Here is a 16,127-nt window from a genome sequence, read left to right on the forward strand (position 1 = left end):
CAAAGGTATTGCCTTTAATGCTTCTGAAAATATTGTTTCTGATGATGAAAATAATGATGAAATGGTTCTATTGGCAAAAAATTTCCAAAAATTCTTGAAATCTGGTGGAAATAAAAAGTTCTTTTCAAAGAACCCAAAAGGTAACATTTCTGGTAACATTCCCTCTAAACCTTTTCCATCTAACAATAAAGGTATTAAATGCAGAGAATGTGAAGGTTTTGGTCACACTCAATCTGAATGTGCTAATACCTTAAAGAAAAATAAAAAGGGATTGAATGTTACTTGGAGTGATGATTCTGAGAGTAGTGAGGATGAAAAAGAAAAAGTTGTCCTAACAAGTGTTTTGTCAAGAAATTTGCAGGAAAAAGGAAAAAGCATTTGCTTGAACAATATCCTGATCAATGACAACAAGGAAGAATCCAGATCCGAATCGATGAGTCGAAATTGATGAGGATTCCATGATTGAATCCTACAAGGTAATGTTTGGTAAGTGGTTGGAAACTAGTGCCGAAAATCGCTCCTGGTTAAAGATAATAAAATTTTGTGTAACAACATTAATGAGTTGGAAGATAAACTCAAATGTTGTGAATCTGAATTGTCCTTAAAAGAGTCAAAAATTATTTCTTTAACCAAGGAAATTGATAACATTAAAAAGAATGTTAAAATGTTAAATCCAGGTTCCACCATCTTTGAAAAAATTCAAAAATCTGGCCAAACCAATCATGCTGGGCTGGGTTATGTTCCAAATCAACCTGTGTCTAATACCACTAATAGTTTTGTTTCTGGAAGAACTGTTTCTACCTCGCAGGTCTCTGTCTCGACAGCAAAGCACTCTGTTGTTACAGAAAAGAAGCATCACGGTAAGTTTGACAACTTCAAAGGGAAAGGAAGACGTTTCATTCCTATTTGCCATTTTTGTGGAGTAAAAGGTCACATTCGACCTAAATGCATAACCATGCATAACATGTTTAAATCTAATTACATTGGAAATAAACATGTTTTACAAAAACAAAAATGGGTTGTCAAAAACAAATGCTTGGTAGGTTCTACTTGTTTTAAAACTGTTGCTTCTAACATGTGGTATTTTGATAGTGGTTGTTCCAAACACATGACAGGTGAAAAAGAATTTCTTGTGAACATAAGACCAATGGACTGTGGAGAAGTTACATTTGGTAACGGTCTTACTGGTAAAGTCATAGGAATGGGAACTCTCAAGTTCGAAGGGCTTCCTAAACTAAAGAATGTCATGTTGGTTGAAGGACTAAAAGCTAATCTACTTAGCATTAGTCAGATTTGTGATCAGGGTTATACTGTGAGCTTTGATAGCAATCATTGCTATGTATATAATATTCTTGATGAAATTGTGTTACAAGGGCTGCGATCTAGTGATAATTGTTATACTCTCACTACGCATGCCACTTGTCATTCTGTCATTGAAAATGTTACTGACCTATGGCATGAAAAACTTGGTCACATTCACTTTAAAAATCTGAAAAAATTATCTGTTTCAGGGATTGTTCGAGGATTACCTAAATTAGGTAAAGAGTCATTGGGAAAATGTGGTCCATGCCAGTTAGGTAAGCAACTGAAAATTTCTCACAAGAGTGTCCCAGATGTGAATACTTCCAGAGTTCTCGAACTCCTACATATGGACTTAATGGGTCCAATCCAGGTTGAAAGCTTGAATGGTAAGAGGTATATTTTTGAGTGTGTTGATGATTTCTCTTGGTTTTCATGGGTAGAATTTTTTTAGAGAAAACATTGATACTTTTGATGTTTTTAGGTACCTTTGCTTGAAATTAAAAGTTCAAAAAAATTGCAACATTGGTAAGATAGTTCGTGGTAAGAGTAATCATGGAAAAGATTTTGAAAATACTGTGTATGGTAAATTCTGTAAATCTTATGGTATTTTTCATAATCTTTCTGCTCCTAAAACCCCACAACAAAATGGAGCGGTTAAGGATTCTCACCTTCTTGATCATGTGTTAGACAAGGCGTTGTATGGTCTAAAACAAGCACCACGTGCTTGGTATGAGCGTCTAACTGAATTTTTGCTTTCTCATGATTTCAAGAGAGGAAATGTTGATAAAACACTTTTCATCAAAAACATTAATTCTGATGTGATTGTTGCTCAAATATATGTTGATGATATTGTGTTTGGCTCTACCTCTAACTCTGAAGTGCAGGTTTTTGTTTCCCAAATGCAAAAGGAGTTCGAAATGAGTATGGTAGGTGAACTCACTTATTTTCTCGGTCTTCAAGTGAAGCAATTAGATGAGGGAACTTTTGTCACTCAAAGCAAGTATGCAAAGAATTTGGTGAAAAAGTTTGGTCTTGAGAAAGCCAAACATACCAACACTCCCATGAGCACAACTTTGAAATTAAGCAAAGATGAACAAGGAGTAAAGGTAGATCAAACTTTGTATCGAAGTATGATAGGTAGTTTGCTTTATCTTACTGCTAGTCGTCCTGACATTTGTTATAGTGTTGGTGTTTGTGCACGATATCAGGCAAATCCCATGGAATCCCATCTTTCTACTGTGAAAAGAATCATTCGCTATGTAGATAGCACTATTAATTTTGGGATTTGGTTTTCAAAAGACACTAATTCTAACCTTGTTTGCTTTAGTGATGCTGATTGGGCAGGTAATGCAGATGATAGAAAAAGTACTAGTGGTGGATGTTTCTATCTTGGAAATAATCTGGTTTCATGGCATAGCAAGAAGCAAAACTCAATCTCTCTGTCCACAGCTGAGGCTGAGTACATTACGGCGGGTAGTTGTTGTACCCAATTGTTATGGATGAAACAAATGATGGCTGATTATGGGTTTGATTTGAAAACTTTAACTATCTTTTGTGATAACACTAGTGCTATAAACATTTCTAAGAATCCTGTTCAATACTCTCGCACAAAGCACATAGACATTCGTCATCACTTTATTAGAGAGCTTGTGGAAAATAAAATTCTTATCTTAGAATATGTTGAAACTAGCAAACAAATTGCAGATATTTTTACTAAAGCTCTTGACTCGATCCGATTTATTTCTCTAAGGAAATCCTTAGGGGTTTGTACTGTTTAATGCTTTTGTTTTTCATAATCCTTGATATTTGAGTTGTCTTAGAGTTCATAATGTCTTGTCTTTGTCCTAGAAGAAAATTTCAACCTTATAAGAATTTCAGTCATTATTTTATTACTAATGTTGTAATGTTATGATGTCATACAGGTTTGTCAGGAAAATTGTTCACTCCTCACAGGAATATTCAGGTTCATCAAACAGTGTTATGTAAGCTACCATTTTCGAATAATGTTGTTCAAAAACTGTGTGTTCAAGCTCCACTGGATGAATAGAGCTACCTATCTCAATGTGTGAAAGCCATCTCTGAGTAAGTTGGAACTATGTAATTAGGAGTTATGTAGAAGATACGCTACCATTGAAAAGGGCTACCATTGAGGTAGTGTGACAGCGTCTCCTATGGGTACAATTTATCAGAAAAAGTCTTTTTGACAAATTGGGCAATGTTCCCTGCTTACACTTTCACACACTAATGCTTGACACAGTTTGTGGTAAAAATTGTTTATTCTCGAAAATGGTGTTATAAAGCTGTTACATACTGTTTGATTTGCTTTAATATTCTTGGTGACTGAGTCAATTTTTCCTGTGAACCGGTATGACCTCATTCTATTACTTCATTAGCTTGATAAAATAATTTATGATTATTCTTATGAGTTTGATTTTTTCATCAGGGACAAAGACAAATGGACATTGTGAATTCTAGTTGCAAAAATATCAAGGTTATTTTATTTTCCTGTCTTTTAATCAAAAACTAAACAAAAAATATATATATATATAAAAAAGGGTTCGTGATCGAGTTGTCAAGTGAGCTTTGTTAAAAATTCTTGTTATTTTTTGTTATGTTTCATTATGTTCTTAGACACAATTTTTTGCTCTTAAGTGGTGATTAGTGCTTTTTGTGTCTTTATGTGTTCTCTTGTTCATTATTTGCAAATTTTTTTTTTTGGGGGCATTTTTTGAAAAAATAAAAGAAAAAGGGGGGCATATTTTTTTTCTTTCTTTTCGAATTTTTTTCGAATCCTTGTAAATTTTTTTCTTTTATTTTTTTCATTTTATGGAAACATGTTTTAATTGTATTCTCTATGTTGTGTTTCCTTTATTTTTGGAGATTTGGTCTTATTTTGGTGTTTTTAGGAAACTTGTCCTTAAGTAATTAATTATTTTTGGTTTCCTCTTTGGTGGCAATTTCGGATTTGGTGGGGTCTTTATCACTTAGATTTTTGTGGGGATATTGGGTTTCCTTTTCCATTTAAGGAAACATTGACCATTAAAAAAAAAAAAAACAACAACAACAACTTTTTTGGTTTCCTTTTTTTTTCTCTCCACACGTGATTCAAAGTTAAGAAAGTTACTTTCCTTTTGAGTTTTTTTTTCTGATTTTGGGTAAGTAAAATCTTGTGTATATATTCCCAACTACCCACTCACCCACGATCACCACTCTCTCTTGTCTTTCTATTCTTTTTTCAAAGGTCTAATTTTTATTTTCAAAGTGTGAGAGTGTTTGTGTTCTAGGGTTTCAAAGAGATGGACAAAACTAAGAATGCCCAACCGTCCAAGAAGCCCTCTCGTGGCTCTGTCTCTGCATCTCCGATCTCCCCCCTGCGCCGCCTGCACCAGCAACCGGAGTTCCTAGTTCTTCATCTGTTCCGATGAAAACTGCCAGAAAGTCGAAGACCAAAGCTTGAAAGTCGACTTACAACCTTGCTTCCCTTGGTGTTACTGTTGCACCTGCTGCTGCTTCTGCTTCTACAGAAATGGCTGAATTCAACTTGTGTTTGGGGAGAATGGAGACAAGTCAAGCCTTACTTCTCAGGAAGATGGACAGCATCATGAAATTCTTCCGACCCAATGATGAGGAATAAGTGGTTCAATTCTCTATCTCTTGCTTCTTATTTGTGAATGCTTAAACTATTATGACCTTGTTCATGGTTTTTGCTATCTTTGGCTCATTGATAGACAAAAAGGGGGAGTAGTACTTATTTTTTTTGGATTATGTGTTACAACTCTGGAACCTTGTTTTTAGGGGGAGTTGTCTTGTTTGTGGTTTTGCACTTTTCCGTTTAAAAAGTTGCTGTGTTCTTCGGTTTGTAAGCTTTTCCGTCCAAAAAAAGTTATATGTTTTATGTGTTAGAGAGCTTTCATGCAGGGGGAGTATTTTCTATACTCTTGTATCTTTAAAAAAGCTATTTGCTTTGGTTTCTAACACTTGATGCAGGTTTTCTCATAATAAAATGTTTTGTCAATCAAAGTGCCAAAGGGGGAGATTGTTAATTCCATTTTTGGCATATTTAATTGACAAAAATATTTTATTATTTAATGTATATTTCGGCTGGCATATATTGATTTGGTTTCCATATTTGTGTAAATCAAACTTGAAAGGAAAGTTGTCTAGCTTTCCTATTTTTGGAAAAAAGGTAAAAATGGTAAGTTTGGTTACCCATTTCGTTTTTTATCTAACCAGCTGTTATTCTGATCTTGTGTTGAGTTTCCCATTTTCTAAGATCAGGTTTCTTGAAGAGAAAACCGGAGCTAGACTTTCCTTTTCTATAAAAGGAAAGTTGTAGTTACTGCCCACGATTCTGTATGTACGAAACGGAAATTCTGGACCGATTGAAGAATTATTTTAGGGAAGTTTCTAGTGGGTTGAGGTCTTGTTCAGACCGAATGTAAGCTGTCTATGAGATGTATATTCATTATAAATACATCCTATAGCTGCTAGGTTTTGTATCTCTTTCATACACTTAGAATTGCTTTCATATCTTAAGGAAAGAGTGTCTTTGTTTAGTACCTCTCTTGGTACCTCTCTTGTATCTTTGAATTTCATTCATATCTTTAGAAAAGAGAGTCTTTGATTTGTAGAGAAGAGTTGTTCTACTCTTACTCTGTTTATTTGTTGTTTGTATTGTCTTGAGTCTGTATTCAAGTCTACAACGAAGAAGAACATCAGTGCACCTTCGGGAGAAGGGTATTTACAAGCTTTCGGGAGATTGCTTTTGAAGTCTTGCATCGGGAGGATACAAGCACACAACCTTCGGGAGATGGTTGTATAGGCTTTCGGGAGATAGCCTTTAAGCCTTGAATCGGGAGGATTCAAGCACTCTTCAAGGTGATCGAAGGGAGTTCGAGCACTTGGAGTTTTATCAAGATTCGGTTAGTAGGTGGAATACATCAAGCTTGCGGCATACAATAAGAGGGAGTCTATTTATGCATAAGTCAATTACTTTGTATTTTTGATACCGATCTAATGAATCTTATCTCTGGGCGTGGCCCCGTGGACTAGTAACAATCTGAAAGGATTGTTGAAACCACGTACAAAAATCTTGTGTGTTTTTACTTTTATGCACTGTTTGTTTTTCTGGGTTTCTCTGGAGTTACGGAGTTGCATTATGTAACTACGTAAAATCGTTTTCGCACTCGCTTTATTATTCCGCATTTAATTAATCATTTAATTAAATAATCAAACTGGGAATATTAAAATACGAAATTTCACTCGACACCACCCCAAAAAATAGACACGACCCACAAGATCTTTTAGAGTCCAAGCATCTTCACCAATACGAACATGAGTCCCATCACCATAAGCCAAAGAATCCCTTTTATCTATAAATCCCAACCCCAAAGGATACTTTTTCTTAAAAACGAAGCTCTTTAAGTTTCCTCCACATGAATCATGTTACTTGTATTAAAATAAAAGTCTTTCATTACCTTAGCAGCCAAAAAGTCAAGAAAGTTGTATAACCGAACAGCTTGCTTGGCCAATAAAGATTGATTAAAGAGAAACATATCCCAAAAGCTCATACATCTTCTGACTTATGCCAACACAAGCGAGACCAAGTGCACCATTGTATTTTTTGTTTATCAAGGTCGTCCCCCATAAGAAGCGAGCACAAAGAAGATGAATTTCATTAATAATGCCCACAGGGATTCGAAACAACTCCATAGTATAAGTTGGGATCGCTTGAATCACTGACTTCAGAAGGACTTCATGGCCACCAAAAGAAAAAAAGTTTGGACTTCCAACCAAACAACTTGTTCCAATATTCGACCAAGAATAGGTCTACTCCTCGAGTATGTTTATTTTATATGATATTTTTTTTACTGGAAAAGGAGATCATGTGGTGTAGATCTCTTTCCCACCCCATTGATAGCTTTAACAATCTAAGGTTTTATACCTTATTTTATCTTAGTTGAGACATCAGTAGAGTTCTCATCCCATTAAAGATGATGCAAACTAGTGTCTTGAAGGACTAAACATAATATGTGGAATTTAAATTCTTAACCAAAATTTTTTTAAAAAAATGAGACTAAAATTATCTTGGGGAATTATCCCATATACTATTTTTTTAACTTTTTTTTCTTCAAATTTACGGGTTGAGTTTCTAAAATGGTTGCAGAGCTAGTTGCAATAAGGGTTTTTATATGATTTTTTGTTGCAATAGGAGTTTCTATGTAGAATTCCGTAAAAATATATAAAAAAAAAAAACTATTTTAAAGTGTAAAAATAAAAAAACTCCAAATATCTTTGCCACTACACTAAACCGAGCTTTGACTTATTTTTGTTTTCCAGATGTTTTACTGAATATTTTAATTTTGATTGTGTATGCATCACATAACTACAATTTTTTAACTACAATTATCTAGACTCATTTCAGTCATGTAATAGTGTAATTTTTACTAGTATATATGCATATAAAACAAAAATGTACAGCTCTTAGAACGAACACAACGTCTCTCTCTCACACTATGGCTTTCCTGACCGCTAGAGCTTCGCACCTAACTCGTAGCCACAGGGCCACCTCTCTGTTCAAACGTTTTATGAGTAATGTTCCCGAGAACACCGTCTATGGCGGCCCCGCTGCCCAAACCTCCAACGACAGAGTAACCCTCACTCATCTACGGCAGAAGCACAAAAAGGGTGAGCCCATTACTGTCGTCACGGCATACGACTACCCTTCCGCCGTCCACTTGGACATGGCCGGAATCGACATCTCCCTCGTCGGAGACTCAGCCGCCATGGTCGTCCATGGACACGACACCACTCTCCCTATTTCCCTCGACGAAATGCTTGTTCACTGTCGAGCTGTCGCTCGCGGAGCTAAGCGCCCGCTTTTGGTTGGAGACCTTCCTTTTGGGTCTTACGAGTCTAGCTCCAGTCAGGTACCAATTTTCCTTTTTTTTCACTTCTGGCTGTTTGGCTGTTAAGGATTTTTGTATGTTGTTTTGATTAGGCCGTTGATACGGCGGTGAGGATATTGAAGGAAGGAGGAATGGACGCCATAAAATTGGAAGGTGCTTCACCATCAAGAATCAATGCGGCGAAATCCATTGTTGAGTCAGGAATTGCTGTGATGGGGCATGTTGGCCTTACTCCACAGGCCATTAGTGTTCTTGGGGGATTTAAACCTCAAGGGAGGAATGTCTCTAGTGCTGTAAAGGTCTGTCATTTGAGTTTTGATGTGATTTTTTTAATGTTTTTTTTATATATATATATAAAAATGAACATTTCATTTAAAAATAATAAGAGTATAATAATACATTAAAGAAAAAATAGAATAAAATCCATCTATACAGGTTCACGCGAGCATGAATTAAGGATACTTTTAGAAAACCGGATTTAATAAACTGTTAGCAAAGATCCTATATTTTTTTTTAATCTTGGTTCTGCTGGTTTAGTTCAACTTTGGGTTTTTTCTTGCAGATTGTGGAAACCGCATTGACTTTGCAGGAAGCTGGATGTTTTGCCGTGGTTTTGGAATGTGTGCCTGCACCAGTGGCGGCTGCAGTTACTTCTGCTCTTAAAATTCCTACCATTGGCATTGGAGCTGGGCCTTTCTGTAGTGGGCAGGTTAGTTAGCAACCTCCATTGTGTGACTTGGTCTGTTGCTTGACTTTTGTGTGTTAACTTGAAGATGAAGCTTGTAAGTCTTCATATTTAGAACATGTGAAAACTTCTGAAATTTCAAGAGTGTAGAATGTGAACTTATCTATGCAATCTAACAGGATTCTATCAAGGAAAGAAATCACAAGACTTGCAAAAGTTAAGCAAGTCTTGAACAGAGTATGATATTTATAGAGTGAGAGACAGAGTTTGTTACAGAGAAAATCAAGAACAAGAAAGAGAGAAAAGCCAAGACAGGTGGCAAAGTAAAACAGTTACAACCGTAATAGAAATAGTGATAACTAACATCTGAACTAACTCTGACTATTGCTAACATCCTCCCTCAAGCGAAATGGTGAGGGACACACTTTGAGCTTGTCTTTAAGGTAAAGAAATCGATCTGTAGACAGACTTTTAGTGAGGATATCTGCTGTTTGATCAATGGAGGGCACATATCGAACTTCTAGAGTTTTGGCCAACAGTTGATCTCTGAAGAAGTGCTGATCGATTTCGATGTGTTTCGATCGTGCATGAAATACAGGGTTAGCTGCAAGAGAGGCAGCCCCTTGATTGTCAACCCATATTATTGGACAGCAAGGTATGAGAACTTGAAGTTCTTTCAGTAAGTATGTGAGCCAATTGACTTCGGCAGCAGTGTTAGTGAGTGCCCTAAACTCACTTTCAGTGCTAGAGCGAGCAACAACGTGTTGCTTCTTGGCTGACCATGATATCAAATTGTCCCCTAGAAACACTGCATAACCACCAGTGGATCTTCGATCATCTGGACAACTAGCCCAATCAGCATCCGAGTATGCTTGTAAGTCCATTCTAGCAGCTGGTTTAATGAAGAGTCCCTCATGAATGGTGCCCTTAAGATACCGAAATAATCGTTTACAAGCATCCCAATGTGTAGTTGTAGGAGCATGGATAAATTGACTCAACTTGTTGACAATGAAGGCTACATCGGGTCTTGTAAGTGTGAGGTATTGAAGAGCACCTAATGTGCTTCGGTATAGTGACTGATCAGAAAAAGGGTCTCCAACCGAAAGAGATAATTTGTGAGCAGAACTTGTTGGACTCGGCAAGGTTTGGCTCCATCCATTTTTTAACCGACTGAGAAGAGTTGTAATGTATTTAGATTGGGATAAATGCATACCAGCTTTGGTTCGGACCACTTCCACACCCAAAAAATAATGAAGAGATCCTAGATTTCTGACATCAAACTCAGTATTGAGTTCAGTTATGAGAGTGGAGATGAGATGTTGATTAGGGCCTGTTATGAGGATATCATCCACATAAACAAGGAGAAGAATTAATGAGTCACCACTGCCTGAAATGAACAATGAATTGTCTGATCTTGAAGCATGAAATCCTTTGCTGCATAGTGTAATTTTCAGTTTCTCATTCCATGCCCGAGGGGCTTGTTTGAGACCATAAAGGGCCTTGTTTAATCGACACACATGTGTTGGATATTGGGGATCCACAAATCCTGGTGGCTGAGTCATGAAAACAGTCTCTTTGAGTGTCCCATTAAGAAAGGCATTGGAGATATCGAGCTGAGTAATTGGCCAATTATTAGAAACTGTTATAGTCAACAACACGCGAACTGAGGCAGGCTTTACTACGGGGCTGAAGGTATCTGTGTAATCAATATCAGGAGTTTGAGAGTAGCCCTTTGCTACTAACTTGGATTTGAGTTTATCAACTGAACCATCAGCTTTGAGTTTTATACGATGAACCCATTTATTGCTCACAAGATTCATATTAGAAGTGTAAGGCACTAATGTCCATGTGTTGTTTTTCTTGAGGGCATAATTTTCTTGCTGCATTGACTTGAACCAGAGAGGATCAGAGAGGGCCTGCTTGAGAGTGGTGGGTTCTTTTGGTAAAATGGATTCTGGTAAGGGGTGTAATGTGGAATTGAGGGCTTTTGGTTTGTGGATACCGACTTTAGATCTGGTTATCATGTTGTGTTGGTTCATGGTTGGAGAAATGTGAGTAGTTGATGGGGTGACTGTAGGGATGGTAATTTCTGGGATATTATGGTGAATTGCAGGAACAGAAGTGGGGATGGTAATTTCTGGGATAACATGCACATCCAAACGGCTCGAGCATGGTGTAATCAGGTATGCGATGAAACAGACATTCAAAAGGAGAAATATCTCCAAGAATCTTGGTTGGAAGTCTGTTAATAACATACACAGCGTTTTGGAAAGCAAGCCACCAGTATTGCAAAGATAAACCACTTTGTGCAAGCAATGAGACCGGTTTCTATGATATGCTGGTGCTTTCTTTCAGCACGACCGTTTTGCTCATGGTCATGGGGACACGGATGTTGGAAATGGACACCATGTTGGGTTAAAAAGGATGCTAAGGATCGATACTCTCCCCCCCCCCCCCCCACAACCCAATCTGATTGGACAGACTTGATAGGTAACTCAAATTGTTTTTCTACAAACACTTTAAATTGGAGAAAGGTGCTATAGGCTTGAGACTTAAGTGTTAATGGAAATATCCATGTAAAACGACTGAAGTCGTCAATGAAATGTATGTAGTACTTATGTCCTTCCTTAGAAGGAGTGTGAGAGGGTCCCCACACATCAGTATGGACCAATTCTAGAGGTTGGGAGGCCCTAGACTCAGAGAGAGAATATGAGAGTTTGTGGCTTTTGCCCTTTTTGCATGCCTCACAGAATCTGAGATCTTTTATGTGAGCTGGTATGTTTAATTGAGCCAATATTTTGGTTAAGACATTTGGGGCAGGGTGATCCCAATTTGGATCGTGGAGAGTTGGGACTTGATTTGCAGTAATCGTGCCTTGGATTGGCTAGCAAATCTTTGTTCCAGAGCACGCCAGGCATCGCAAGAGGAGTTGTATTGAGCTAACGATCCAAGAATCATTTCGGACATGGAAGATCGGAGCCAACTGAGCAACAATTGATCTTTTCGTTTCCATGTGGTGAATTCTGGGTTGGGGGTGCCATTAACCAGGGTGCGAACAGGGGCAACTCCGACAAGGAGAATATCATCGAGATCGTGACCGATGACGGTTGGGATGACTTGCGATTTCCACGCAAGGAAATTGGTTCGATCAAGTCGAACAGTGAGGGAGGAATTCAGAGAATTCTGGAAAGGATTCCATTGATGAGCTGGTGTAGTAGTTGGAATTGGGGCAGCGGGTTCAAGGTGGCGAGGATCCATGATCGACGTTGGTCAAAAGCTTCCTGATACCATGTAGAATGTGAACTTATCTATGCAATCTAACAGGATTCTATCAAGGAAAGAAATCACAAGACTTGCAAAAGTTAAGCAAGCCTTGAACAGAGGATGATATTTATAGTGTGAGAGACAGAGTTTGTTACAGAGAAAACAAGAACAAGAAAAAGAGAAAAACCAAGACAGGTGGCAAAGCAAAACAGTTACAACCGTAATAGAAATAGTGATAACTAACATCTGAACTAACTCTGACTATTGCTAACAAAGAGCATTGCTTATGCTTACCGTGAAGATCGTTAGAATTTATACCAACATACCAGAAAAGAATGGTATAGTTATGTTCTTCCTCGCTGTGACTTGAGTAGAAAGCTTTAACTTGTTGTTTTGCATTGGTTTGCTTTTAAAAGTTGTTATCGATGAATAAAGGTTAGACCTTAAAGCATACACATCTCTTTATTCTCTTTCTCCACACGTAAAATTTTTATGGCTGTTAACTTCCGCTGCGGCTTGATACGTTCATGTCCTGCAATCCCTCTATCTTTGTAGTGGTTTCTTGGCAAGAAATCTGAGGATGAACTTCTTGGTTCGATCTATTATATTGTTTAAAATGGAGTCAAATTGTTGATAGATTTTTTGTCTTTCTTTTGGAAGAATGTGTCACCAACTATGTTCATATAAAATGGATTTAAGTTTTCCATCTACTTTGTTGCAGTCGTAGTCTCATACATAATGCAAAGAAAAAAATCAACTTCGGTGATAATATAGTTCATCAGATTGCAGTATGTTACCATGTTCAGAAGAATAAACTGTTCGATTAATAATTTGCTTCACCATCACACATTACAGGTGCTAGTTTACCATGATCTGCTTGGAATGCTACAGCACCCGCATCATGCCAAAGTAAAATCTCAAACCAAGTTCATTAATAACTCTCTGTCTTTCACAAAGCATTTTACTGAAGCGTGAAGCAACTCACTTTTTGCAGGTCACCCCTAAGTTCTGCAAGCAGTTTGCGTGTGTAGGAGATGTCATAAACAAAGCTCTCTTGGAGTACAAGAAAGAAGTGACTCAGGGTTGCTTCCCTGGTCCTGCGTACACCCCATACAAAATCAATTCTGCTTATGTTGGGGATTTCTCAAATGAGTTACAAAAATTGGGTTTGGACAAGGCAGCATCAGCAGCAGCTGAAGCTGCTGAGGATATTAAATCACCTAGTGAAGGCAGCCCAAAAAGTGAGTAGAATCGTGATAGCTCGTAATATACTGTGGTTGTCATCCTAATAGGAAATTGCACTATACACTATGGCTACCATTTTCAGTTTGGTTTCTGGCTCACACTTAGGTTTTGAAAGGTAGGAGAAAAGGTATAAGACGGAAGGAAAGTTTTCAAAGTAAGGCAGCTGAATTTCTTTTGAGGCAAAAGTAAAAGTTAATAATAGTTTAGTCTAGAAATTGTAAGAACCTCCAATAAATAATAAAAGTTTATCAAAATGATTAATGCTTATATCAGTTTCCAGTCTTGCTTTGTTCATAGTCTTTATTTAAATATTAGGAGGTTCCCATGCGTGCTTCAGTGCTTGTCTTGCTTACTACTATGGGTTTTACTTGGTTTTCTTAGACCCTTGTTGATTGGGATATAAAAGCTTGAGTTTTTAATATTATCATAATAAAACTTCTAACCAACTTTCAGTCATATTTCTGAATATCATGTTTGACAAGAAACATCAAAAGTGAAATGGCAGTAGTATTTTAATAAAAAATGTTACACTTCATCAAAAAAAAAAAAAAGTTTCAGTTCCAGTTACAGTTTAACAAAAACAAAAATTACAGTTACAGCTCTCTTTAAGCATTTCCGGTATTATTTGTTGTTTTGCATTTATTTTACCACAGCCAAAAAAAAATTAGATATTTATAAATCATTTATGTAAAATATGTTTCTTTGTGGCCATCAGGCTATGTAAGTACGACGTCGTCACCTGGCAAAATTATGCGCTGAAGTCTCAGAAAATTAGTTCCAAGGGATACATTATATCTTGTGCTGGGTTAATTTTCAAAACCTTTTATTGGATGCCAGAAGCTGAAATAAAAAAAATGTCAAAATTGAAAATGAAAAAAAGTAAATAGAGGGGTTTTTCTTCTCTTTTTCATACGTTCATTAGTTGTGACAATAGGGCCTGGGCCCAAAGCCCAAAGAAGGCTGGATAGTGGATCATATAAAGGAGAAGCACAGCTGGGGCGAACCCCTTTACCATGTTGATGGGCTCGGTTGACTTGCCCAGTTTGATCTAATATGTTCAAGGGCTATTTACAAAAATATGGGAAAATAAAGATAAGTTTTGATATATATGGCATAAAAACTTAATTACACTAAATATGGCATTTTTTTAAAAAACTTACAAATATGGGAAAAAGTCTTGAGGAATGCCATAAAAAACTTTAAATTTGTGTTTCTTTTTATTTATTTTTTCTTTTTTTAAAAAATAAAATACTAAAATAAATAAAAAATAATCTCAACTATAGATATTATTTTTTTTACAGAAATTAAACTTATTTTTTTTATTTAAACTACTATTTTTTTTTCTTTGTTTTTTTGTTAAAAACTAATTATTTCATTAAAAGAAGCAGAAAAAAAAAAAAAAAACCAGTTTCATCAACATCATCCTGAAGAAAAAACAATATAAAAAATTATAATCTAAAGATAATATAAACTTTAAAAATCAGTTTCTTTTCATCAACATTGAAAGAAACTATTAATTTCATTAAAAGAATAAAAAAAATAGTTTCATTATATTATTAGAATTTTTTTTCAAGTTATTTTTTTTTTATTATTTTGTTTCTAGGTTGGAAACTTACACTTATATTTTGTTGTTAAATTATTGGTAAGCATTATGTGTTGTTTTGATTATATTTGTGATTAGTATTTTTTTTTTTTTTGTATATTTGTGTGTGTGTATGTTTTTATTTGATTGTCTGATGAAACTGGTTTCAATTAACTTTATTATTAACATTTGTATTTTGTTATGATTTTTTATAACGTCAAAACTGGTTTCACATGTCGAAACTGGTTTCACAGGTTTTAACTGTTCTGTAATGGGGTTGCTCAATTTTTATGATATTATTATATATTTTTTAGTTTGTATAAAACCAGTTTTATTATTGTATGATATTTGAACAACAATTTTTATTTTATTTTAATTAATCAGTTTCTGACACACATATTATTTTATTATTTTCATAACTGGTTTTTTTAAGTAACTAGTTTTTATAACTATTTTTTTTTATTGTTGTTCATAATTGATTTTTATTCAATTTTTTATTAATTTATTTCAAGAAACTGGTTTTTATTTGTTTATTTTTATTTTGGTTGTTTTACTAACTGGTTTCTCACATTCCACTGTTTTTTTTTTGTTATTCTTTTATGATTTTTATTGCACTTTTGTCTCTTTAATTTTCTTTGTTTCTTTTTTTCTCTTTGATTTTAATTTATGATTCTCTTTGTTATATTTGTTGCATATTGTATGTTTAAATTAACTCTAATTTTTGAGCAAGCAAATAAAAAATTAAATGCCAAAATAAAGAATGAAGTTAAAAGTTTGATTATTAGGTATTGATATAAAATTTATATGTTCGAAACTGGTTTTTAAATTTAGTATCGTTAATTTGTAAAAGTTTAGTTATTAGGCATTGTGTATTTTTTATTATGTTATTGATGAAACTATTTTTTTTTTGCCTCTTTTAATGAAATAATTCGTTTCTTTTAATATTGATGAAACTGGTTTTTAAAGTTAGTATCGTCTTTAGATTGTAATTTTTTTTCATTATCTTGTTGATGAAACTATTTTTTGTATTCTTTAAATGAAATTATTAGTTTCTTTTAATGTTGATGAAACTAGTTTTTAAAGTTTGGATTCTTTTTAGATTATGATTTTTTATATTGTTTTTTTTTATTTTCAGGATGAT

At 35.3% G+C, this 16,127-nt stretch overlaps 1 protein-coding gene across 1 annotated transcript; it reads left to right on the plus strand.

Moving 5' to 3' along the window:
* The first annotated feature begins 7,720 nt into the window (after positions 1–7,720).
* Positions 7,721–13,676, plus strand: LOC115707233 (3-methyl-2-oxobutanoate hydroxymethyltransferase 1, mitochondrial). The gene is made up of 5 exons (XM_030635118.2): positions 7,721–8,231; positions 8,303–8,509; positions 8,773–8,919; positions 13,015–13,068; positions 13,154–13,676. The coding sequence occupies exons 1-5, from the start codon at positions 7,758–7,760 to the stop codon at positions 13,406–13,408; spliced, it is 1,137 nt and encodes a 378-aa protein (XP_030490978.2). The 5' UTR covers positions 7,721–7,757; the 3' UTR covers positions 13,409–13,676.
* Positions 13,677–16,127: the final 2,451 nt, after the last annotated feature.

Source organism: Cannabis sativa, chromosome 1 (genome assembly GCF_029168945.1).
Source record: "Cannabis sativa cultivar Pink pepper isolate KNU-18-1 chromosome 1, ASM2916894v1, whole genome shotgun sequence".
NCBI classification, from domain to species: Eukaryota; Viridiplantae; Streptophyta; class Magnoliopsida; order Rosales; family Cannabaceae; genus Cannabis; species Cannabis sativa.